The sequence below is a fragment of the Gobio gobio genome (assembly GCF_949357685.1).
Source record: "Gobio gobio genome assembly, chromosome: 15".
Taxonomy (NCBI): Eukaryota; Metazoa; Chordata; class Actinopteri; order Cypriniformes; family Gobionidae; genus Gobio; species Gobio gobio.
Genome location: NC_137108.1, coordinates 16,386,371 through 16,413,672, shown reverse-complemented (window position 1 = coordinate 16,413,672; position 27,302 = coordinate 16,386,371). Strand labels below are relative to the sequence as shown.

At 37.3% G+C, this 27,302-nt stretch overlaps 1 protein-coding gene across 4 annotated transcripts in view; it reads left to right on the top strand.

Moving 5' to 3' along the window:
* The window catches only part of cnot10 (CCR4-NOT transcription complex, subunit 10), a 29,028-nt gene extending 12,449 nt beyond the window's left edge, over positions 1-16,579 (top strand). For all 4 annotated transcript variants that reach the window (XM_079837478.1, XM_079837476.1, XM_079837477.1 and 1 more), the window contains exons 14-19: positions 6,165-6,278; positions 14,426-14,556; positions 14,641-14,676; positions 15,700-15,827; positions 15,976-16,051; positions 16,213-16,579. In XM_079837478.1, coding sequence (XP_079693604.1) covers positions 6,165-6,278; positions 14,426-14,556; positions 14,641-14,676; positions 15,700-15,827; positions 15,976-16,051; positions 16,213-16,379 — 652 coding nt within the window. In that variant the 3' untranslated portion in view covers positions 16,380-16,579. The remainder of the gene's footprint in view (positions 1-6,164; positions 6,279-14,425; positions 14,557-14,640; positions 14,677-15,699; positions 15,828-15,975; positions 16,052-16,212) is intronic.
* Positions 16,580-27,302: the final 10,723 nt, after the last annotated feature.

The window sequence follows — 27,302 nt, the reverse complement described above, 5'->3', positions numbered from 1 at the left end:
AGATCATGCGCCAGGTGCGCCGACCGTTTTTCCCGTCGTTAAACTAGCAAAAGTGGATTTGGACACGCCCTAACTGCACTTGCGCCATGCGCTTTAGACCATGCATTTAGATTGTTAAAATAGGGCCCTCTGTCACTGCGTCATCAAGCTATGTCTTTGTTATTGTTTTGAATAAGCGACCTCTAGCAGTAAAACTTGCATACTGTGCCTATTTAAGATATTTGTACTGGAAAGCAAGACAAAAATACTAAATAAGAAATGTTTACACTTTTTGCAGTGTAACTGTTTCAAGGGCACTTGTCAGTACAGAAGGCTGAATCCTTCATTGGGATTTAACCTCAATATTTTTGTCATATTTACACCAATTATGCATAATTTCATCATTTGTTCAGTATTTATTATATATAAAAATTAGTATTAGTAAAAATGTATCCTACATTTTATCACATGACCTCAACATTTTGCATGTTTAATTCTCTTGCTGGGTTTCTGTACGTCTTAAAAAGTTTTTAAAAAATCCACCTTACACATATTAAGGCCTTTATATATAAAAAAAGGCCTTAAGTGAGAGCAGAAAGACCATGCATTAAATGTTGCATGGATTGCAAAAAAGATTCTTTCTGTTTTCTAATACAGATATCTAAACATCTTTAAATAAAAATGTAAAATGCTGAAGAAAAAAATTCTTGAAAATTAACAATTATTTGCATTATGCTTAAAAAAAAGCAAATATATGTAAATGATTTATTTGATTGAATTCCTTTTAGTTAATTTTTCTGAGCCCATTAGCAGATATGTATTCTTTATTTTTTTTTTATAAATTTCATTTTGATAGAATATGAAGTCTTTTTTTTTCTGTAAAATTTATGAAATTTTTAGGGATGCACGATATTATCGGTATGACATTGGAATCTGCCAATAAACGCTTAAAATATAAAAAATATGAAAGATATGAAAATAGTATGCAGATATGCCTTGCCGATATGATAATGTGTTGATATGCGCCTGTAAATACATTGCATGTACAGTGATTTATATCAGGGGTTCTCAACCCTGGTCCTCGAGATCCAAAGTCCTTCAGAGTTTAGCTCCAACCCTAATCAAACACACCTGGAACAGCTAATTAAGCTCTTCAGGATTACAGGCAGGTGAGTTGAGGGTTGGAGCTAATCTCTGTAGGACTGTGGGCCTTGAGGACCAGGGTTGAGAAACCCTGATTTAAATTGACATTTGTGAATGCGCATACAGAAGTACGTGAGGACAGTAGGGTTGCCAGGTTTTCACAACAAAACAAGCCCAATCAGGTCTCCCTACTCTTTAGCGCATGCAGAGCCTCCACAGCAGCAGAAGCCTCCTCCAGGTCCTAGTGACCGCCCGGTAGAAAGTTTTATTTATATATATATATATATATATATATAATACAGTTAACCCTAACAGCATCAACTGATGTCATGCCACCCCCACTTGTGCACAAACGTTAAATCCAAAAATACAATATTTAGGTTACAACTGCATCTGACAAAATTACTGACTTTATTATCATCTTCAGAGCTTTTAATATACTCTTAATATAAAAAGAACATTATGAACATGTATTTATCTTTAACAAGTATCCTTTTAGTAAGGAGACCTCAGAAATCTGAAACCAGAATGAAAAAAAAGTTGTTGTTTCCAAACAACGTGTATCGGCATCGGCCAAAATGAGTTGGAAAAATATCGGCATATCGAATATCAGCAAAAATCCAATATTGTGCATCCCTAGTAATTTTGTATCTCCAATTAATCACCCTGATAAGAATCTTTAGACCATTGCACTGGAATATTTTTGCAGTGTCATCAGAAAGGACAGTAAAAGTTATTTCCATTTACTAGTGGTTGGGTTCAAGCTTTTTTTTGTGTGAAATAAATTAAAGTAATGGATATCTGTTGGAAGTAGTATTTTCAAACTCATTGTGTTTCTCCCTTGAGATTTACATTGAGGACACATTGATGTATTGAGCTCCCTTTTATTCCTTCAATTTTCTTTTTGTTCTTAAAAAGGTTTTGAAAAGTCTTAAATTTACCTTGAAATAACCATTATAAACAGTTACATTGTATGTCCAATTTTGAGAAATAACATAAATTATGAGCCTAGAAAAATCTTAAAAAAAACAACAAAATGACAGCTGATGATTCTTCCGGTTCATTCATCACTTCCAGTTCAAGATCATAGTGGGATGTTATTCCATGCAGATTTAGTCACAAATGGTAGTATGCTATTCCAAACATAGCTAAAAAAAAGTATAAAACCAAACATTACACATTGTTGTCTTCTATTGTGTGCTCATAATGGTTTCATAAATTTGGTACTTTTACAATACTTTAAATGGTCTTGGCAAACCCCATTCAAATTTTTTTGTTCACAAATAACATAAAATGCAACAATTGCCAATTACATTAGTAACTGCAGTAAAGCCAGTTAACCTCCATTATTTTAACCAACACTGTCTCTGTTATTCTCCTCTGGCTAGCCCACAATGCACCTCTCTCTTATTTTACACCCCCACTTCACCGTTCACTCTCGCATTACTCAGTTTTTTTACCTCGGGAATTGATTAGCCCCTCAACCCCACCTCCATCCCACAATCTCCCCTTCCCCCTCATCTTTGATCCAGCGGGACAGTCTGCTCCAGAGGGCTGGCCGGACGTGGTTTTCTGTGAGGGGAAGGGGTGTGGTGTGTGGATTGTGTTGACCCTGCACTGACACCCTGATACACTGACACTTTTATGAGCCCGGGCACCATTTACTCAAAGGGCTCTTCCTGGAATCCTGCAGGCTATTGTGTCACAGAAAGCCACTCAGAGCGTCGAGCATTTCTCTTGTTTCCCCCCTGTCAGCGAAGCTTGGTGTTTAGGAAGCTAAACCAAGATTATATTCAAATCATTTTTCATTGAAGTAACTGTTAATGTACACTAGTTCATGTGCACCCACAATTTTGTGGCCTGTTCACATCAAGTCTTAATTTAAAAAAGGTAAGCGAATTGCAAACAAAAGGAGTTTTATGGAAAATAAAACTCATTGGATTCTTCTTTAAGCAAAATGGCCTAAAACTCACCAGGCAGTAAAGACCTCACTCACTTTAATTCAAAAGCTGATATAAATTTGACCGGTTTAAATGTACAGTTAATTTAAGCCATAATAGGACAGCTGTTAAAATTAAATAAATTACTGCTTAATATAGTTAGGATGGATTTTAGTGGAGCACCTGGTCACCCCTAGGTACCATAAACATTTCCATTGGAAAACAATTGTAATCCTGTCAATGGATGCAGTTTTGTCCCTGGTTTTTGGAATGCTTTGTTTTTATGCAAATTTTTGTTTACAGCAAATATTGATCATTAGCTATGTTTGCTTGCGATTTAGATAATGATATATTGCATTGATGGCTCAATCAGATTGAAAAGCCATCATGTAAACAATTGATCTGACTAAGCTCAATCCGAATTAAATTTGATGGTGGTCCTTAAAAAGTCTTACCCCTGATTTCACAGACAATGCTTAAAGGTCCCATGGCATTACATTTTCATTTTATGAGGTTTTTCAACATTAATATGAGTTCCCCTAGCCTGAATATTGTCCCCAAGTGGCTAGAAATTTTGATCGGTGTAAACTCAGACGAGCTGATCTTGAATTTTCCTGTTATGATGTCATAACAGGAACGGTTACCTCCCTTTCCTCCGCCCAGAGAATTTGGCACGCCCATGCGAGTGCCATATTTGTTTCCCCTCGAGAGATCATGGCTTGTGAACGAGTGAATGCTGGCAGTTTCTCAGTGTTTGGATGTACAAATGAAAACAGAAGTCTTTTTTCAGTTCCTTCTGATCTGTGATCAGTGATTTCTGATGTGTAGCTAATTTCTCAAGGGGGGTAAGCGTGGGGTATCCGGGCTAGGCTAGCCAGCTATCCCCACAATAAACTGGATTACATTCGATTACTGCGCTGTTGTGTCTTTGTTTGCGCTGTGTACTCAATGAGCGTCACTGAGACTTTTCATATGATAGGAAAATATCTTAAAATAATAGTACATTACATGTGTTACAAAGTTGGTAGAATAAGGAGGAAGACGGGCTCTGCGTGACTGGGAGTCTTTTTTTTTTGTATCTTCAGACCTGTCATACAAACAAAATAAACTTGCGCTGACAGCGCTCTCACAACTCAGTAGTTACCATATAACTTTGTTAGCAATCGCTCCGTCTCTGGTCTGTGATGTCCGTTTCGCGATCGAATATTTCTTTTGAACCGGTTCTTTTTAGTCAACCGGTCGAACCAGTTTATCAAATCGGACTGAATCGTTCTAAACCGTTCGCGTCTCGAGTCAGCGCTGATCCATAATTTACTAAAGTTACTAACTTTCTGACATGAGTGACAGTCCCTCCGACTAGAAATAAACAAATAACCTGAAGTATATGCTAGTAACTACAACAGTTCACTGAATTGAGACGTGCTGAGAGAACTGAGAAGTGAACATCCGTCTCTCTGGCAGGCTCGTGCCTGCTCGTAGACCTCGTTAAACCACGCCCCCTCCGCTACAAGATCTGATACTCATTTCAAATGCAAAGATGTCAGCCCATCACAACAGTGGACGTTTTTACTGAAGTCTCACAGCAGACACGCCCCTTGAAACAGGGCATTCAGCCAGAGGGCAAACATCAGTATAGAAAAAATGCCTTTTATTTCTAAATTATGACATTTTATGATGTAAAAAACATACTAACAATATAAGTACACCTCAGAATACATTATAAAATAAAATAAAAAATCCATGCCATGGGACCTTTAAGCGTATCCCAGGCTAAATGTTAAAGCTGTTTTAACTGAAAGCAACTTGCACTGGCATATCTTAAAATATGTCACTGCCATTGTTTTGTCTCGAGTGCACACAAGTAATGTTTTTTAAGATGTGTTTATAAAAGCTACTTAAAGGGATAGTTCACCCAAAAATTCTGTCTTCATTTACTCGCCCTCAAGTTGTTTCAAACCTGTATGAGTTTGTTCTGCTGAACACAAAAGAAGATATTTTGAAGAATGTTTGTAACAAAGCAGATCGAGCAACCATTGACTACCATAGTATTTTTTTCCCTACTGTGGTAGTCAATGGTTGCTCTGTCTGCTTAAATGATGACAGAATTTTCATTTTTGGGTGAACTATCCCTTTAAATGTCCTAATTGAACTAAGGCCTAATCCTAGCTTAATATAAGCCCTGTCTGTGAAACCAGGCCATAATGTCTTAAATTTAGTTTATCAAATTTAAGGTCTTAAATGGTATAACACAAATCTTATTTATCATTTTAATCTTTTCTGGTTGTTATTGGTATCTTGAGTTTACAATAAGCTGTATTTGGTATTTAATTAAATGTAAACTCACAGAAGACACAAAGACTGCATTGCATTGAGAGGAAAAAAAAAACTGAATATGCATCAGGTGTAAGTCATGTTTGTTTTATTTATTTATTTTTTAACGTAGCTGTTGTATAGCATATGTATTTAAAGTGAAACTGAAACTGCCAGTGTGTTGGAAATGCGCTATACAAATAAACTTGGATTCGCGTACCTCTTTCAATTAAACACAAATCCAAGTGTGTGTGTTTCACGTTGCGTTAGTTGCATGATATAATTCACTTTGGAATGCTAGTCACATCATGCTTCGGATGATAAAACAAAATGTAAGATATTCCGGAAAATACGTTTAGTGCATTTGTATGTTTGAGATGCATCATTTATTTTTAGATCCTATATGGAAATGTAGGCCCAGTTTCACAGACAGGTCTTAGATTAAGCCAGGTTTAGGCCTTAGTTTAATTAGGGCATTTAAGTAGCCTTTATAAATGTGCCTTAGAAAAAAAACAAAACTTTACTGGTATGCATCTTGAGACAAAACAATGGCACTGACATATTTTAAGATATACAAGTTGCTTTCAGTTAAAACAGCTCAAACATGCATTTTAGTCTGAATGTGTTTTACTGATCTCATCGCTAAATGATTTTGACCCTGTTTACACCATTCGTGAGGCAGACCACACATTTGGGTTGGGTTAGTTGTGACTTCTGTACACTGACTCATGCAAAGAATGTTTCTCTCTTTTTTCACCTGCTTACTTCTCTTTGGTCTGTCTCTCTTCACAGGTGCTCAATTCTAGCCTGCAGCGCATATGTGGCTCTTGCTCTTGGGGACAACTTAATGGCTCTTAACCACGCAGAAAAACTCTTGCATCAGACGAAGCTTTCAGGATCGCTCAAGTGAGTCTGTCTCTCTTCTTCTGGCTGATTTACATCTTTTATGGGTCCTGCACTCACAGCATTCAGCAAATATTTACCCTCCTAAAATGGCCAGTCCTGAGTGATGGGATGCTTGATGTATGGTACAACCTGTTTTTTTTTTTTTTATTATTATTTATTTTTCTTTCCTTTCCTGCGGGAAAAAGTTACAAAATCAATGCCTTATTCTTTGCAGTGCTATTTTAGTATCATTGACATGCTATTATGTTTTTTTTTCTTACGTTTTTTTTATTAGTATTTATTAGTGCTGTGAATCGTTTAAAAGAAATTACGAATTAATCACATTTTCTTTCTGTAATTAATCATGATATATCGCAATTTAAAAGTTTTTAATATTTTGATATTGTAGTAATTTCAGTTGCACTCCAAATTAATGAAGAAACCATTTAAAGGCAGCCTATTTTAAATATTTGTTGTAATGGCATCTTTTTATAAATGAAGGCCAGTATCACTGACGCGAATGTCTCTATGAAACATTAATGACGTTGCATTACAGTATAACTAAAAGCTACCAATTTCAACATTTATTAGGCTTTAAAAAATAACTTTTATTTTAATTGAACTTAAAACAATCTTTACATAAACCCATTATAATAAATTTAATATTTACCCATGGCCTTCCTTGTTAGACATAGCCTACACAGAAATTGAATAAAGTTCAACACCTTTCTTAACTCCATAAATAATAAATTAGATTTTTTTGCTTTAATGATGATCAATCTATATCTGTTTCCGTTGTTCTTTGATGAACATAAAGTGACAGCAGCACTGATGATGTCTGTCATTAAAGATCGGCCGCTGCCGAACATAAAGCAGATCTGACACACATCTCATTTTCTCCCAAGTTCATTTAAGACATTATTTAAAGAGCACCTATCATGGCATTTAAAATGTTCCAAATATTGTTTTAGAAGTCCCCAACAACAGTTTTGCATGCATGCAATGACAAAAAAGACTTTAGTTTTCTTATCATATGCATTTATTTTTACCTGTTTTGACAGCGATTCTCAAATGATTCCTTTAGTGATTCACTTTTCAAAACCCCGCCTTTACGTGAAGCTAATCTGCGGTGATTGGTCCGATGACCCAGTCAGTTGTGATTGGTATAGTCTGTGCAGATATTTTCGGAAACGGAACGCCCATCAAAGTTCTTATTGTGACAGTAATTTGTTAATATGTGTCAGGAGTTATGAATATGAAAACCGCGTCTGTACCGTTTGATTGTAATGTGAGCCTCAGCTGATCTCATTCATAAAAAAACTCCTCTATTCTCCTCACGAAGACTCGCGACAAATCAACATCCCTCAGGGCTTTTAGTTCAAAAGTGTGCAGATGAGGAGACATATTGATAGATTCTCATATGTCTGTGTCAAATTTCTAAACAGAGGAGTATTTTTTATTCAATACTTCCTCAAAATGCGCAGATATAGCCTAATCATGAGCGATTGAGTCTCTTATGTGTTGTTTTCAATTCATACTGGCAGCCGGAGGGCGCTCTGTGCACATGTAGTCCATGTACAGACAGACGAAGAAGATACCATGTGCCATAATAAAAGTCCAAAATAAAAGCTTCCTGAGATCGCGAAACATACATTTGACGACTAATAAACACTCAATCGCGACGATGTATGGTTTGTCTTCAAGCCACTTAGTCTTCAAATGCTCATCCTTGGGCAGATGAAAAAAGTTTGCTTTTGAGTCGCACTTCAGAACACAGCGTCTCGTCGCCATGATGTTTTCTAGTTTTCACTGGCGTCTTGGAGCGCAATAAGTGGGCGTATCGTATTCAAATAACTTGACAAGTTGACGTCATCTAGTCAGAGAAAAAGCTTCGGTCTTCTAACGATTCTTAAAAATGACTCCGAGTCGACTCTTACTTTTGAAAGAAAATAACTATATATACGGTGTACTGTCATATTTCAAACTATGCAGGATGTTTTTGTTCACTTAGATCTATGTTACACACTACATGAAAGGTAAATTTCAAAATTCCATGATAGGTGCTCTTTAACTAATTTAAGACTTCTATTATGAGAATACTCTACACAAGTGGCATTTTGGCAACATTCTCTGTATTGTTGTTATTTTTTGATCAAGAGCGAAAGAGAACTCGATGTGTGCACGAGACTGGCGCGTGTGTGTGTGTCAGGGACAGGGTGTCCCTCTATCAGCTCCCTAGCTTCCTAGGTGGTGAGTCCGTATATCGTGTAGCCTACATGAATGTGGCCGACTCCCTTATCAGTGCCCTGACTACTGAACTGGGGATCTGATTGAGATGCACCCACACAGACAGGACATTAGGGGTGTTCGATTCCAGGTTTTTTGGAGGCGACTCCGATTCCCGACTCCCGACTCTATGGAATCGACTCCATTTACTTTACATCAAAACAGAGTCAGAAATGAGACAAAATTGCAGTTGTTACACACTTAAATTATTTCTCCCCGACACAAAGCCTTAAAATCCCCTTATTAAAACCTCACACTTATAGCGTGATCGTCCAAATTAGTCCAATTCAGCGATGACTTGATGAGTGGCTATCAACGTTTCTACCTAGCTGTTGCCGATACCTAATTTTACAGAGGAAAAAAAAAGTAATGAAAAAAGCTGTTGTCAAGTGATGGGGCTAAACCCACATGATCATTGTATTAAAAGGTGAGTTATAGATACTAAATGCTAAAATAAATATAATAATGTACACTTAGGCTGCGTTCACACTGCAGGCTGAAACGACCCAATTCCGATTTTTTTGCCCTTATGCGACCTGTATCTGATCTTTTCATGACAGTCTGAACGACACAGATCCGATCTTTTCAAATGCGACCCAGGCCACTTGGGTATGTGGTCCAAATCCGATACATATCCGATCTTTTGAAATGCGTCTTCAGTCTGAACTGCCAGGTCACATGTATCCGACCCGCACGTCGTTGATACGCGACAAACGTCATCATTGTAACTCCCGTTCCTTACTCCAGTCCAGTGGTGGCGGTAATGCACAAGAAATAGTTGCTAACCGCCAATAAAAGAAGAAGTACGCACCTGTTGCTAGCCAATACACTCCAACTCCAACGCGTTTCTGCACTGTTATGGGCCGCCGCAGACGTGTCTCTTCCCGTGACAAAGTTAGTTGAAGGCGCTCGCAAACATAATTGAAGGTGGATCTGGTCATTCTGAAGTTACTGACGAATTCGGTATCAGTAAAGCCACTCACATCAGTATCCACCACTCCTGGCTGCGACTCCGCACACACACGTTTCTCTGTACCGACGTTGCTACCACTGCTCCACAAAACGCCATGGCCAAAAACCTTGCTCTCCTCCTCTTTTTTAATTTTCTTCTTAACATGAGAAGGTTGTAATGGTGCTGGCTCCGTTGCGAAAATAACTTTAATAAAGCTAAACGAACTCCAATGCTGACACCCATATTTGGCTACTTCCGTAAACAACAAGTGACGTCGTTGACCGTTGAGTACTCTTCTGCGCATGCGGGTCACTTCTGGGTCATTTCACGTTCACACAGGAGATCACAAAAGGTCGCATTTAATTGGAAATGTGAACGGCCTTGCAAAAAAATAGCATTTTTTCAAAAAATCGGAATTGAGCATTAAGCCCTGCAGTGTGAACACAGCCTTATTCATGCGTTTCTTCTTGATGTGAGTTTTTGTATGATTTAGTTTAATGCTTATGAACACAAGGTTAACCATTTATATTTATTGCATATAAATAAAGGAAGCCTATGTATAATTACAAACTAAAGTCGCTTTGAATGTTTTCTATTTCTAAATTAAGCACTCAAATAAATGTGTGTGAAAGTTTCTGCGCCCGCGTTAATTTGCCCAGCACTAGTATTTGTTTTATTTTATTTTCATTTTCATTTTAGTTAAAGTTTTATATATATATATATATAAAAGTCTACTTCAACTAAATAAAAATGAGAAATGTTTCCTTGGCAACTAGCTTATTTAAAAAAAAAAAAAAAAATGATACACATTTGTGTCAGTTCAAAAGTAAAAGTGGCAGCTTTTTTATGGTTTCAAATGTTTTGAGTTTTATTTTTTAAATGTGAGATGCGATAACTTGTTAGTTAATGCGATATTCAATATGTGATACGATATTGCGTTGTGTGTAAAATAATTTTAATTATATTTAAATAAATGTATATTGTTTATATCAGGGGTTTTCAAATTGTGTGAATGTGAGCCTCCCCTTAGAGTAGGTAAGGACAGCCGAGCCCCCCCTTCCCCAAAATCCTGTCCGCCTCTTAGATTAGATTAGATTCAACTTTATTGTCATTACACAAGTACAAGTACAAGGCAACGAAATGCAGTTTAGGTCTAACCAGAAGTGCAATAGCAGCAAGTGCAGGATATACAATGGATGCGTGAATATGTATAAATATGTATAAATAGAGAGACGTTATTACTATAAACAGAACTGAATTTACAGGTGAATATGTACAGTGAATAAATATACAGATGGCTATTACTATAAACAGAATTTACAGGTGAATATGTACTATGAATACAATATACAGATGGCTATTACTATAAACAGAATTTTACAGATAGAGGTATACAATAATATGCTAGGCTAATATGAGGAATAGCAGTGGACCCACGCTCTTCTAACCCACACACGCCTCGGCAGTAAATGCCATCTTCTGTGTGTTCCTGGCAATGATGAGTTTCAATAACAACTAATAAAATGTAAATATTTTTTCATATTGTATTTTATTTCCTTTTTTTTTTTAAGAAGTGCATTCATAAATCTTTGCAACAGCAAATAACTTCCAACTTTATGCAGGCCTATTTGAGGCTACTTTTAAAAATCACAGAACATCAGTAGGCCTAACCATAACAAAACATGCTTAACATGTGAATGTTACAAGTGTGAAACTTGTGTCTGGGTCTTAAAGGGATAGTTCACTTTAAAATGAAAATTCTGTCATCATATACTCACCCTCAATTTGTTTCAAGCCTGTATGAATTTCTTCTGCTGCACACAAAGCAAGATATTTTGAAGAATGTCAGTAACCAAACAGTTAACTGGTCCCATTGACTTCCATAGTAAGAAAAAATATATATACTATGGAGGTCAATGGGACCAGTTAACTGTTTGGTTACTGACATTCTTCAAAATATCTTGCTTTGTGTTTATGTGTTTATTAATGCACAGCAGAAGAAAGAAATTCATACAGGCTTGAAACAAATTGAGGGTGAGTATATGATGACAGAATTTTCATTTTAAAGTGAACTATCTCTTTAAGCGCACATTTTAATGCACATCTTCTCGAACAAAATCAGCACAATGGACAGCTCTCTGATCAATGAACGACAACGCTTTTTGTTCACAGCGCATAACACATAACAGTCAACTGCATTGAAGGCATGTTCAAAAAGATTTGCATTACAATGTTTTTTGGCTAAAATTATTTATAATCATACATTCAGATTTAAACAATAAACAAAATGAACCATTCACGTCATTTGCACGTGTCATTCACGTCATTTGAATTTTAATTTTGAACTTTGAATAACCGCCCATATCAGTGGGAACAATGAGGACGCGCTTTTGACGCGCAGAGGTGTTCGATGCGGGGCTGCACTGCAGAGAGAAATAAACGCAAGTCGTCCTCCACCAGCAGCCTTGATCTGTATTTATTTTTAATCATGGCCAGTGCGGAAAACCCACACTCACACAAGTAAGTGGAGGTGAAGGGGATTAGGACTTGCATAGCCTTAGTGGAGATCTGAGGGAACTCGCTCTCCACAGACAACCAGAAACGCGTGATCGGCATTTAGTCTCTGCTTCAAATCCCCATTCGAGCTGAATAAAATAAAAATTTAAAATAAAAAAGTTCGATTTCGTGCATTGATTTGTATTAGGCCTACACTAGTCTTTTCTGTCTGTGTCAGCTGCAAAAATTAAGTTGAAGATCGCCATCTCCGTATTGAAGAAGCCAAGCCTACAGAGAGAAATGCACATCATGGATTACATTGAGTAACGTTAGCTAGCCTATTTCTTTTCGTTTTGAATAGTTTCGTTTAAAGAAATGTAAAGCTTTCTTAAATATTTTTCATGTCTATGAGGCATAAACTGAGTTTCGATTAATTTATAATAAAAAATTAAAGAGATATGAGATATGAATTTATGATGCTCTCCAGTTCACGCGTGCAATGCAATTGATCGCGGCTATATTTGCTTCTTATTTATTAAATCCAGGCAATTTGTTGAATAAACATTTATTAAAATTAAGATACAATTTATACAAAACGAAATTCACTTTAAGCTAAAGAAAGTCTTTCTACAAAACGAAACTTAATGAAGTGGTCATGTCTGACCCACTCCATGTCCCCGATGTATCCTATCTTACTCATGGTGTTCAGTTTTCATAATCAACATATAGATGGAAAAAAAATAACATATAATATTTTAACATATGAAACTAAATGCGCTTATTTAATGGCTACAACACATAGGCTATTAGGCACATTCAAGTTAATTCTCCAATTAATTTTAAAATGATTGAAAAAAATAAACATAGCCTACCCCTTAAAAAAATAATTGTATTGCAGTTTTTTGAGCACCTGTGCACACGTTGAGCCAGAAGGAGCCATTGCTTAATCTGTCAGCATTACTACTTGTCAGTAATCAGTCAACTCGTTTGTACCACGACGCGAGTATCCCGCGTAGCTTTTACCCAGTATACCGCGACGCGAGTATATGGTTTATTTTTATTTTTTCTTCACGTCGCGCCTCCCCTGTGGCTCTTTGGCGCCCCCCATGGGAGGCGCGCCTCACCTATTGAAAACCGCTGGTTTATATCATTTTCAGTTTTTAAATCAGAATCTGTCTTTATTGTAAGTATAAGTACACATGTACAAGGAATTTGTTGTGGCAGGCAGGTGTCTTTCTGGTGGGGAAAGCGTCACTAGAACTTCTGAAAGTGTCAGATTTTTTTGACATTACATTTATGTATGCTCAATTTGGTGATTATATAGTCATATCAACCTGAAAACTTAAAATCATGAACATCCAGGTAAACAAAAACACCTGAAAATAGGGGTTACGTTATTTTATTTGAATTTATCTTTATTAAAAGTAAGAACAAGGAGGCAAATTACAAACAATAGGTAGGCCTACAGTACATTAGATCTATGTAACAGTACATTAGATCTATTTAACGGTAGCATTCAAGTAAGAAACAATACAGAAACTGAATAATCAAATGTAAAAATAAAACACTGTAAAGTCTTCACATTACTAAACGCATCACTAAACAAAACCAAAGGTTCAAAAACCAAAATATAAAAGTGAGATTATGTTGCCTTCTCCTGTATTGTCATTACCAAGCAACAGGGATCAACAGCTGCTGCTTTAATGATGCAAACACACTGGTTCAGATCCAAATAATATAATGTGTGAAACAATCCAGTAGGGGATGGGGGGTGCAGTCAGACTTCGGTTTGGACCATGCAATTGAAGCAAGTGTGAACACACCCTTAGTTAAAGGGATAGTTCACCCAAAAATGAAAATTATGTAATAATTTACTCAACCTCAAGTTGTTCCAAGCCTTTATGAGTTTTTGTTCCGCTGAACACAAAAGAAGATATTTTGAAGAATGTTTGTAACCAAGCAGATAGAGCAACTATTGACTACCATAGTAGGGAAAAAAATACTATGGTAGTTAATGGTTGCTCTCTCTACTTGGTTACAAACATTCTTCAAAATATCTTCTTTTGTGTTCAGCGGAACAAAGAAACTCATAAAGGCTTGGAACAACTTGAGGTTGAGTAAATTATTACATAATTTTCATTTTTGGGTGAACTATCCCTTTAACTATATAATAACCCTGTTCTCTTGACGTGCTATTTTGTAAATGTCCTGGAATGTCTGGATTTATTGTTATCATTTTAAAACATCAGTATCTGGTTTAGTTTGTTCCAGCTTGATTTCCCAGACACAGATGAAGCTGAGACTAAGTGGAGAAATCAGCACTCATAATGTAAAGCAGTCAGTTTAGCTTTAGTCTTGAGAAGTGGCTTTAAATAATGTATTCAGCTGATCAATAATACATTTTTGATGAGTTGTGTGGTGCGTGTGTTCTCAGGTTCCTGGGTCACCTATATGCTGCTGAAGCCCTGATCTCTCTGGACCGAATCTCCGACGCCATTGCACATCTCAACCCAGAGAACGTTACTGACGTCTCGTTAGGTGTGTCATCCAGCGAACAAGACCAAGGTATAAAAACATACACATAATCAAAATATACAAATGTCAAAGGATGTGACGTGAGGTTACTGACATGTGTGCTGTTAATGACAGGTTCTGATAAAGGAGATCTGGAGCCTGTGGAGTCCTGTAAGTTTTTTTTTTTTTCTTTTTTTTATGGATTTAGTTTTTTGGTGTATTAATTTATTTAAAAAATAATTGATTATCCCTTATATGATAAACATGGTTTTAATTTCTGAATTAAATATCATGTTGATATTTTTGGGGGGTATAAAGTAAAAAGTATCTTTTTTGTACAGCTTTCCTGATATCATAAAACAGAATAAAGCCTAATTTAAAAATATACAATTCTTTAGACAGCCTTAAGTAGTTTGGCATGATCTTTTATTATTACTATTTCTTAAGAAAATTAAGAGAATTATTATTACTATTTCTTAAGAAAATTAAGAGAATTATTTCTATGTATGGTAAATCGGTCAAAACTAATTTGTTAACATTATAAATATTTGATTAAACATATATTTGGTTAAAACATATATCATGGTAAAATGTTTTAAGACATTTTGATGCTAAAAAATTAAATGTATTCAAGGTTCAATATATTATTACCGTTTTTCCAAAACCGAAATATTAGAAATCGGAAAGTTTTGTTATCTTTTTAAGAAGTTAAAGTAGACTTTTAGAAAAGAATTCCAGTACACTTTATTTTAATGTGTCCTTGTTACAGTGTAACTATACATTTAACTGCCAAGTAATAATTAACAACATGTTGTTACTATATAATTAGTGTTTAGTTTAGGATTAGTTCAATTTAATTATGTATAATTTACTGTTACAGTACGTATATGTAATGGGGACATTTTAAAATCGTGTTACCAATAATTCCTTTGTACTTTTGTAGATTTTTTTCTACTTCACATAGCAGGGGAAAATAACCATTTAACTGTATACTATACTTATAATAATAATAATAATAATAATAATAATAATAATAGTTAAGTTTTGTTTTATAAATATGATTAAAAAAAACATAATTTTAATCAGAATTACATGCACTGGTTAGACCCAAGGCCATTAAGACAGTGGGTCAGACAGTCTATACTGTCATTTATAATGTACTGTATGTATTTCTTTATTTTTGGTGTGTTGCAGCAGGGAAACAGACGCCTTTATGTTACCCCAGCTCAGTAAGTTCTGCCCGGGCCACAATGCTGTTCAACCTGGGCAGTGCGTATTGCTTGAGAAGCGAGTACGAGAAAGCCCGCAAGTGCCTCCATCAGGTAAACACTCATCTCATGTGAAGCTCTCACATTCGTGTAATTTACCACAATTAAAAAACACAATTATGCAATTATCCTTTGAGGACACTAGATACATACACTTTAAGCAGTCTCCAACCCCTTTCTTTTCTGATTTCCTGCTATGTAGGCTGCTTCAATGGTAAACACTAAAGAGATTCCTCCGGAAGCCATTTTACTGGGCGTCTACTTGGAACTGCAGAACGGTGAGTCACACACACACAGATTTTAATTACACAGTGCCTGTTGAGAAATGTCCCTATATTTCCAGAGGGTTTCCAGTCACCTTTCCTCACCTGGAATCATTTGTCACTTCAAACTGATTTTTTTTTATGATCGTTTAAAGCCGTGATTGTTTCTTCCACAGGAAACACACAGCTGGCCCTACAGATCATCAAACGGAACCAGCTCCTCCCCTCCGTCAAGCCCATCTCCTCCCCTGACCTCCGCAAGAAACCACTTCCCTTCCAGTCATCACAGCCTGTACAGCCCATACAGACCCCCTCCTCATTTACACAAGTACAGCGCAAGTGATTCCACTTACACAAACCCCTTAAAACATGCACAAACACATCTTTTTAAATTTTATTTATAAGGCTGCAGCAACCAAGATGGATGATGGGGGGAAAAAAAACGAGCAAGAGAATTGTAGACTGGTTGTCTGTTGCAGTCTGTTAGAAATATGTACGTGTTTTGGGGTCTATGAAATTATAAATAAATTTTATTTACACTTATTAGTGGTGTGACATTTATGGGGTCAGTGACAAACTGCCATATATGAAATTATACAGATTATGAGTAAATTATTTCTGGAAAATCTGCATGGAGCCCTTATATTGCGAGATCACGTGGATGTTAAAAATCGATGGACCAAAGGTCACTGTTAAGATGTAATTAGCATACTATCATGGACACTTGTCTGACATCAGTCATGGCAAATAAAAAACAGCCCTTAATGTAGAAGCTTTTAAATATCTCAATTGTATAACTTGATTCCTTCTCTATTGCTGCATAAGACTCAAATAAATGTCCTGATTTCTAAAAGCTCGTCCCTGGCGTGGGTGGACAGATGTCGGTTTTCTTTCATGTGTGGTCTCTCCTTTTTTGCCCTTTTTTCCTGAGGGTGGCCCATCACCTTTCTCATGCAGGGTCTTTCTTATGCTAAATCCTTCTGCCCCCACACCCTCTCTTTTTCCACCCACAGCTCTCCCTTTCCACCCACAGCTCTCCCCATTGTTTCCCCGATCTGACATTCTGTCAATGATGCTTTGGAGAAAGAGCTCTTCTTTAAGCCTTTTATGGGGGTTTTTCCCAGCCAGATGCTAGTGCCAAAACGCAGCTCATTAGATTGTACCCAAGAGGCTTGTCATGTTTGTCAAATCGCATTTTGTCTATTTTTAGAGCATCATGGGTATGTAAACTATGCAATGCAAATTCAGGCAAATTTCAGGTCAACGGTTAGTTTCTTATAATAAATACAGCTGAGCAAGCTTTCTTATTTATAGCCATGCTGTTTTATGCATTCTTAAAGGATAAACTGGGATTTGTAGGTGGGTGACCCCTAGGAGCGGCCAAGGATGAAAGATGTGAAGCGTGCATCTGAGCTATGTGTGCGGGTGTGGCAACACATGACACCCTATAGGCCAAGGTTTCCTAAATGGGGGTTTGTGAGTTGATTTTTCCACTTGAATTGCAAGTTAGTCTACATACATGTTTCAACCGGCTGGATGGGCTACAACTCCTCTCCCACAAAATGCCTGCATGGCATATCTTCAAGCAGAAGTTGGAATAAAAAATGCTACCTATCCACTGACTTGTAATGTTAAATCACACCGCTTATTCATTTGGCCAGAGAAGAACGAGCCTGGTTTCTCCCAAGGTTTTTTTTTCCCCCTCCATTTCTGTCACCTGGTGGAGTTTAGGTCCATGTAGCATCCTATCATTTTATTTCATTCAGTCTGGCAAATAAAAGTCATTTTGTTTTCTTGTACTGTATGTTTTGACTATTCTACTTCCTATTTGAAAAGGAATGAGAAATGGAAACATGGCTCTTTTTTTATTTAGTTTGACAAAACAAAGCAAGATGATTTTTTTTTATGTGTGGCTTACAAATCAGATTATGACTTTAATATTTAATTTGCACACAAAAAAAAAATGGCCAACTTGATTGGTCAAACCACCACGTCTTCTGAAAAATATTAGACAGTATGGCACTGCCAATTTAATAAAATGTGCGTTACCACTCACTGCTAACTGTGCATGCCATTTTAAGCAGAAATCTGTTGCTGGGCATGTAAATTATGCTACCTTCGTGTGCTATCGGAGTTATTGTAAATATGAGATCCTTAATTAAAAATTGGACATGAACACCCTCTCAAGTCGTGTTTACCACTGGGAAGTTTGGGGGGATAATTTTGATACCCAAGTTCCCAAGATGGACGGGCAACAAACTTTGGCGGAGGGGAGAACACTTGCTGCTGTGACTGGTATTATTTATTTGTTTTTCCACAACACCTTGTCATTAAAGTAGAGCATATTTAAATTACTATATTATTTGAAGCATTTTGTGTCATGAACTGGCTATTTTCTTCCCTGGTTTTGTGCCTGGCTCTTGAAATGCTCAGTTTTTATGGGCGTGCCGCATTGAAGACTTGCAAGTAAATGCCCACTGATATGATTGGATAACAGTTTTGCATATTATAATGAGCTTCGGCTCCCCAGACATTACACGTGAGGAATTGTTTTCAAAACTTCCAATGTGGAGAAACTGCAACTGGAATTATTCACCCAGAGGGCTCGCAAAATGTCTTTATCAAACAAACCCAATGATATATCTCTCATCCACCCGCAATTAATTTGAATGTTATTTATTACTTGGTCGGTGGATATAACCGCGAACCGCGCATAACACACACATGCATGTATTTCACTATTTAAGAGAGTGCGAGCCCTGGCATGTTCAAGTCTGATCACGAATCACAGGACAGTGAAAGAACAACACCTCAAATACAAACTCTAGCCTGTGATGGCGTGGAAGTTGTTTAGTTAGACGCGAACACAATCACATAAAAAAATGTACTCCCATAATTGTGATGCATCAGTCCTGTCAGATCCAGAAGCCAGTCAAGTCAACTTTTTTTTATATAACGCTTTTAACAATGCAGATTGTTTCAAAGCAGCTTTACAGAAAATAATGCAACATAACTTTATTCAGCAGTTAGATCAGTAATTAGTTCAGTAATTTAGTTTATATGGTTAATTTAGTTTAATAATTAGATTTATTTGAATATTTAGTTGAAAAATGTAGTGAAGAAGCCACAACATTGTTTTTTAATCTCATCCTGTCTGCAAATCCAGTCTCTTGTTCACAAATGAATCCGGTGAAATGAAGCGAACAAATGCAATGTCTTCCCCACGTGAGCTGGAACTTCATTCAAAATAAAGTTCAACCAAGCATTTTGGAATCTGAAGGAAGCTTGAAATATGCCATAAGCTTTATTGCTTGGAATTTCGATCCGGTTTAGCTCCACGTAGGCCTATGTTATTTATCTAACAAGCCAGGCACAAATCGGTGGGCGGGGCTACAGAAGTAGGCGTTTTTTTTTGCTTCGGTTAAGGTGGCATTTCACTGAACTCTGACATCACAGGTAAGCACATTCGCAGATCGATCGTTTGCTGAGCCAGCTGTCAATAAACGCTTTTCTTTGACTAACAAGGCAGTTTTTCAGCTCTGAAACTGAAATTAGTTTTATAATTTTTTCTATAACCTTTTATGTATCAAAAGCTCAATTCATGACCCCTTTAAACACAGGGAAAATAGCCAGTATTTGACCAAAAATCGCCAGCAAGCTGATTATAGATAGCGTGGTGAATATGGTTGTCAATGAATGGGATGCTAAAAATCATTTTGGCTTTAAGATTTTCACAATAAATAGGTAAGATATATATATATATATATATATATAAACTATATAATTATATATAAACATCTAAGGGGTTCAGCTGACAAAAAAAGTTGAAAGGAACCCCTGCCCAAGCAAATGCCTGTTGGTTATCTCTGGTCTGTGGCTGACTAAAGGGAAGAACAATAATTTGTGAATTTAAAATCTTTAAAAGTTTAAAGCGGTTTCACTCACTAAAGTCTGGCAGAATGTTTGCGAATCAAACAAAAAATAGTTTGACAAATTTATTTGAATTAAACAATCCAGCCCAATTTAACCCCTTCTTATCATGATTCACAACTGGGATGGTCCCATCTGCCAGACAACAAACATTTTCTTGCAGGCTCAAGCTGACCTTCTGGGCTGGGCCCCACCCCGTTCTGACCTTTTGGTATGCAGGGACGCCCATTGCTCAAACAGCACTGGTGGCCTTACGAGGCTTTTGTAAAGTAATTTAGACAAAACAAAGACTCCTTGTGATAGTACTCTTTAAACAAGATGACAAATATTTCACAGAGCGATTTAAGGTGTAGTTACCTTTACCTTGTCTTTAAATGCTATCAGAGAAAAGATTATTTTTCGCAGTCTCTTTCATTAAGGTAAACAAATGAAAGCTCTGCTATGGGCTCAAATACCTCCCCTCCAGTCGTCAAATGTCCGTATATAGCATCCCGAGGTTGCTTACATCAATCACGAGCAGGAGGGGCGCTCCTTTGCTGTCAGTGAAATGCTCCACCGTCTTTCAGAACAAAGAAAGCTCCTCAGATTACACATTTCTAGACTACATTGAAATGGGTTTATTTGTATTTGTCACTATATCTACAATGATATCTACAGGAATATAATCAGTTTATTGCTTTGTTCCCTTTTGACACCCATTTTAGTTGTCAAAATCTGAATATCCCTACTATATAAAAGCTTTACATGTGAAAAAGTAGGGAAAAAGTCCCACATGACCTACTAATTCCTCTGAGGTTCTTAAGTGCACATCCAAAGAGCACTTTACTATCCCATAAGGGCTGCGTATAACTCCACTTTTAGATATACACTCGCAAACTTCCCCAAGCACTTCCCCTCGGTGGGATCCCCATTGCCATTTTGAAGTGCCTTCAAGCTGACAAGGGAATTTTATTCGGACAGACCCCTCGATTTTCAAATCAATTCACATTTATTTGCATAGCACTTTCACAATACATATAGTTTCAAAGCAGCTTTACAGAAAATGCATGTGTCTACATTAGCATTTAGAGTGATCTGTTATCAGAGGTGATTGTGTCCAAGTAATGTATTTCAGAAATGTGCATATAGGCTACAAATCATGCAGTTAGTTAAAAATGTATTAATTTAAAGGGTTAGTTCACCCAAAAATGAAAATTCTGTCATTAATTACTTACCCTCATGTCGTTCGACACCCGTAAGACCTCCGTTCATCTTTGGAAAACAAATTAAGATATTTTAGTTGAAATCTGATGGCTCTGAAAGGCCTCCATTGGCACAATGCACGGTTCACTCTCAAGACCCTTAAAAGGTACTAAAGACGTCGTTACAAAGTCCATCTCACTACAGTGGTTCTAAAATAACTTTATGAATCGGCGACAATAGTTTTTGTGTGCAAAAAAACCCTAAATAACGACTTATATAGTGATGACGATTTCAAAACACGGCCTCATGAAGCTTTGAAGCGTTATGAATCAGTGAGTCGAATCATGATTCGGATCGTGTGTCAAACCGCCAAACTGCTCATTCGGCGATCTTACCAATCGACTTTGCCCACGGCCCGCGACTGGAAGACTTGGAGTTAAGCTTTTCTTTGAGAAAAGAACGGCACTGAAGTCATGTTCTACCAGTAGTGGGCACTTGTGCAATGAAAGCAATGACGTACATTTGAGTAAATGAGACGGACGCTAGTGAGGGAAGGGCATAAAAAGTTAGAATTCTCAAACGCAGCCCAGGTCTCGGGAGAGGATTCGTAAGTGGCGGGGATATGTCGCAACTGAAACCGTAGATTACGTTTTTTTTTTCTTTTCCCTGAACAAAACTCCACCCACAGCCAATTTGAAATATTTCATTTGGTCACATCCAATCACAGTGAGTCAGCCTACAGAGAGGTGGTGCACACTTTGACATACTGGTGCCATTAAAACAACCTCTCTCTGAACATTAGTGAGACCAAGGAGCTGGTGGTGGACTTCAGAAAACAGAACAGTGTTGACCCCTCCCTTATCATTGAAGGGACGCCAGTGCAGCAGGTCGATAGTTTTAAGTTCCTTGGTGTTCATATCACCAATGACATCACCTGGTCAGTTCATACTGATTTAGTTGTGAGGAAAGCCCATCAGCGTATCTTCTTCCTCAGGCAGCTGAAGAAATTTGGTATGGGACAAAAAAATTCTCAGACAATTTTACAGCAGCACTGTGGAGAGCATCCTCACTGGTTGTATTATCGCCTGGTATGGAAACTGTACCGGTCTCAACCGGAAAGCCCTGCACAGAGTGCTCCGGACGGCTCAGCAGTTGGAGGTGAGCTTCCCTCCCTCCAGGATATTTACACCCAGCGATGTGTTAGAAAAGCAAAAAAGATCATCAGAGACTCCAGCCATCCGAGCTGCCGTCTGGTAGACGGTATCGGATTATTAGGGCCCGGACCAGCAGACTACGAGAGTTTTTTTGCTTAGGCGATTAGACTTCTGAATTGTAGCAACACATTGCAGCACAACTCACTCATCCTTGCACTGCACTTTAATAAATGTGGTTATTGTTATTTATGTATATTGTTAAGCAATCATACTGCCAGGTAAAAAGAGACTTGCACCTAGGCATTTCACTGCCAGTACACTCGTGTACATGATATGTGACAAAAGAGAATTGAATTGAATTAATTGAATTAGAATTGCAGATTGCCTACACAACTCTGAAACCTATACTATCCCCGTACCTTAACTATAGTAAGCCATTGGTAGAACATCCTGGCAGATAACGTTTCTCTTTGTCATGAGCAGATCCATTCATAATTTTTCAAAAATCTAAAACGGAGTCCATGAAATCTGACCTTTTGTTGACAATTGACTGCTCGATTTTTGTTTACGCCAATGCTTCTCAAGCCCGTTTTTATTTTTTTTTCCTTACAAAATTGTTTAATGCAGCATTCTATATACATATAGGTGTGTTTGGGTCGTTTAAATTGTTGTTTGTGATGGGGTAAATTAAATCTGAAGTGTAAATATGAAGTAGACAAAATCAAGGTAGCGAGGGTCTGTCCACATAAACTTCACGAAGTGGAAACGCACTTCAAAATGGCGGCAGGGATTCCCCCGAGGGGAAGAGCTTAGGGAAGTTCACAAGTGTGTGTCTAAAAGTGGAGTGGAACGCAGCCCAAATAGGCTAAAATTGCCCACAACCCATTGTGCTTTGGAGGATTTGGTTCAGAACTACAAAAAACACAAGTAAAAAAAAACATGACCGACGGTGAGAGATAAAGGGGTTGAGTGAATAATAATCTAAATTTAACCTTATAAAATATTTATTTAATGTTATCCATGTTATATTTCATCCGCAATAACAGTGGACTTTTATAAAGATCCGTTTGGACATTAACTTTTAAATGCATCTATGCATTAATGAGTTCTCCGCATGAAACACCCGCGACTGCAGATCAACGTGCTACTGCATTTCTCTCCGATACGGTAGGGAATGAAATTAAATGATGTTAAAGACGCAATTGTATGTGATTTTGTGTCCCAAAGCTTGTCTACTCTTTTGCTACACACTCAAAAGTATTTACTTTTTCCTTCTCGAAAATAGTACATACTTTTAGGGCGTAGTATAAGTCAGCGAATTGGGACGCAGCACAAAATTGGATGCTTTTGATAAGGGAGTGCAATGGTGGGGTGTCCCCTGAACATGTTTGGGAAGCACTGGTTTACTCAATGTAACAAACGTAGTCTCTGCGTGAATGTGCTGCTTCATTTTCAAACGTTGCATCAATAAAATGTGCCACACTTAACATTTACAAACAAATAATAATGTAACTAATTAAACTTGCACTGAAAAGTTTTCAGACATAAAATCAGGGTATGTACGTTCCTGAATGGCGGGATGCAGGTCTTAGTCCCATGTCTGAAAAATGCCAGTTTTGTGCACTTTCTTCCTGTCACGAGTACGTGCTCTCAAGTGGCTAAGGCTGCAAATGTGGGTATTTGGACAGGCCCATTATGTACGTATTGTATTCAGAATACACGCTTGCATAATTTACAGAATGTACTTTATTATTGGTCACCAAGTAAGCACTTAGTCGAATGTAGTGCCTACAAACTGTTGAATCAACTGTTTAAGGAGACAAACAAAATATATGTTAAAATAATAAAATAATAGTTAAGGCCCTTGTGGTCTTACTGTGACTTTGGAAAACAAACAGGTTTGATGTTATCTGGCCAAAATGAAGGCGTTTGAGTGTATTTCAGTGGTTTGAAACGACTCACCAATGTGACCTTTCCTGAAATTCTGTTAGCTTGTAACATAAATCAAGACCATTATTGCAGACTTGAGACTTGACTTTTTTTTTGGGGGGGGGGGGTATGTGAATCATATTAAAATGCTTAGTTTTATGATCAAAGCTTTGTAGTTTTTATTGTTGGCAATGCAGTGCAATACAATAAGTTCTTCTTATGTTTACTTCATATCTAAAATAGCATGATAAAGTAGGTTTCATGGGATTTAAAAAGCAGAGTTTAATATTCAATAGCTACTTCAATAAAGAAAAAACACTCACCACAAATACAGGATCCAAAGAGGTACAACTTTATTTTATTGTAAACAACCAAACATTAAAAAAAAAAAAACTGCATAGGAAATGTTTAAAGTCCACAAAGACAAAAGAATAAGACTGCAGACTACTAAATATTTCATATAGTCTCACCAGTCTTACTCAGAGTAATAAATGATGTTCTGTTGCTTTGGTTGAGAGGGTGACCGATGGTGGGATGGCGAGTTATGAAACAGAAAGAGAAAGAGATGGAGAGAGTGGTGGGCCTCTTAGAGGGCTCCTAAGCCAATATCATCCACCTGAGAGGACAACTGACCTGGAATCAGCATTTGCTACTTTGATTCTACCCTAATCATTGTATTTTAAAAGGCAAAACGGATTCCAGGTGAGGGCTTTGGGGCAGAATCTCCCCACACCTCTTTGCTTTAGCCTGTCTCACAGCCAAGCCTCTTAAAAGCACTGTGAATTTAGAGGTTTAGAAAGTATTGATGTACGCATCAAATTTCAGTGCCAGGGACACGGGGTCTAAATGTCTATCTTCACTTTAAATCGAATTCTGAGACAAGACTGTTGCCCTCAAAGTTCTTGAAAACCAATAGTTCAAGCTTTAAGGCATTTCTGATCATCTCAAGGCAATGGATTTTGTAGCAGCCTTTGAATGCAAACACATTTAATCGTAGTATATCCATCCATCAATTAAAGAGGTAAATTATGTTGTTTTTTAGTTACATGGGGTTATAAAGTTATACAAAATAATATCAAGATAGGACCGTGTGAAGAACACAAAACTGAGACACATGCTGGTATTAAGGTTATGAATTGTTCACCCCCTCATTGACGGTTAACTGTGACATGGTTGAAAAGGATCCCATGGAATTCAACAACAGCATTTTTTACCATCAAAACAACACACAAAAAGCTCATGAGGTACTAACAAAGGATTCACTATCAAACTGTAAGAAACAAATATTGAATTTTAATCAAATCTCAAATCTCTACAAAGCTACCTGAGTTGTTTTAATGTGTGTATACACATATTTTTTTTCTCTCCATAAGATAATACAATCATAAAAGGGTCTATGACCACACAATTCTGAACTTACATTTTCTGTTTTTCCCCAGTAAGGAAGAAGTCATAAGCTGGAATACACCAGAAATGGTGACAAAACCCGTACAATTAGAGACCAGAGGTCCAAAAAAAGAAAAGAAAACAAAAACAGCAATGATCTGAAATTCAAAGACACAGACTGAGTTTGAGAACAGCGACTTTCATGTCCATTGAGGCAGAAAGTATGCAAGATGACACATCAGTCCTAAAAAGTGAATTGTCTCTCAAAGTAGAACTTACACTTTGAATAGTGTCCTAATCAATGCTAAAGGGGTTTTAAATAGTGGCTTACTGATCTCGCGTCGATCATCTCAACCCACAAAACGGCTGCCTGATTCCTTCGCCGAATATAACGCTACCACCACACAGTTGAAGATCAGTTTTCATTGGGAACTGTGGGAGCTGGATTCAAACATTTTCCCATCTTTGGTCCTATAGGGCACCTGCTCAAAAACTCGTGTTACACACAAAAGCCAACATCCAGGGACGTGTTCTGCGAGCGCTTTGCCTCCATGTTAAGATATCGACAGCGTGTTTAAATACAAGAAAGGTCGATGCTAAACATATTAATCTTTGGGAAAACGTGAAAAATCGATTTATAAATACATCCACGCACTGAGGTTTCATTTGAACGAGGTCTTTGGCAGTTTTCCAGTTCTGATTCGATTCCAAATGCTAAAGCTAAGAAGCTGTGGTAAGGCATCTGAATGGAGTTCAATGAGGTACCTTACTCTGTAAAGCTATCTAGAAATAGTACAATCATATAGTCAACCACTCACCACAACCCAACAAATGATATCCATTTTTTGGTACATTATAAAAGTGTCCATGTTTTCTTCCTCCCTCCCCTTGTTTTCCAACATCCACCTGTCTTCGAGGACCTTTACAGCATGCAAATAAAAAGTTCCCTCATAAAGAGAGCAGGGATTCAGGGAGAAAACTTTGCAGCTAAATACTAATCAGATCAAATGTGATATTAATACTGTAAGACAGGCAAGATCCATGTCGGCGGAAGCAGCAAATCTTTCATTCTTTATTGCATAAGCTTCTTACATCCATCAAACGGGCTTCCGTTACCCACGGCTGGTCCTTCTATTCCTTTTTTGTGGTCTACTGTGCAGATGTCTATCAATTTTCATAAATCTAACAGACTACTTTTCACTCTTACCATGCGTAAAAAGCAACATTACCATATAATTCACATCTCTCCTTTAAATTGCAACATAAATATGTCCGATGATCCACAATTTGAAGTCAATATTGTTTATAATGAGGTAATATACAAAGAAAAGATCCACTTTATAAATGAAATGCAATCTTGACCTTCAGAATCATTTTTGGCACATGCCTATTTCCTATAGTCACCCTTTGGCAAAAACATTCAATTTCGATTTATCTAGCATCACGAAAGGCACAGGTAACTACATGCAAGCACGTTAATACTTATGACAGGACACAAGATAACTGCAGCCTACAGGAAACGCAGGGGCAAAACATCATGACCACTTCCCAATGGGTCATCCAGCTCTCCCACAATTTCTCATTTTAAATGTTACCTCAAGTGTAAACCGGAAAGCATCATGCAAATTAACCCCAAAGGTTAGGTTCTGTAAGTGGGCCTGCCATGTATGTATGGTCCAGACAAC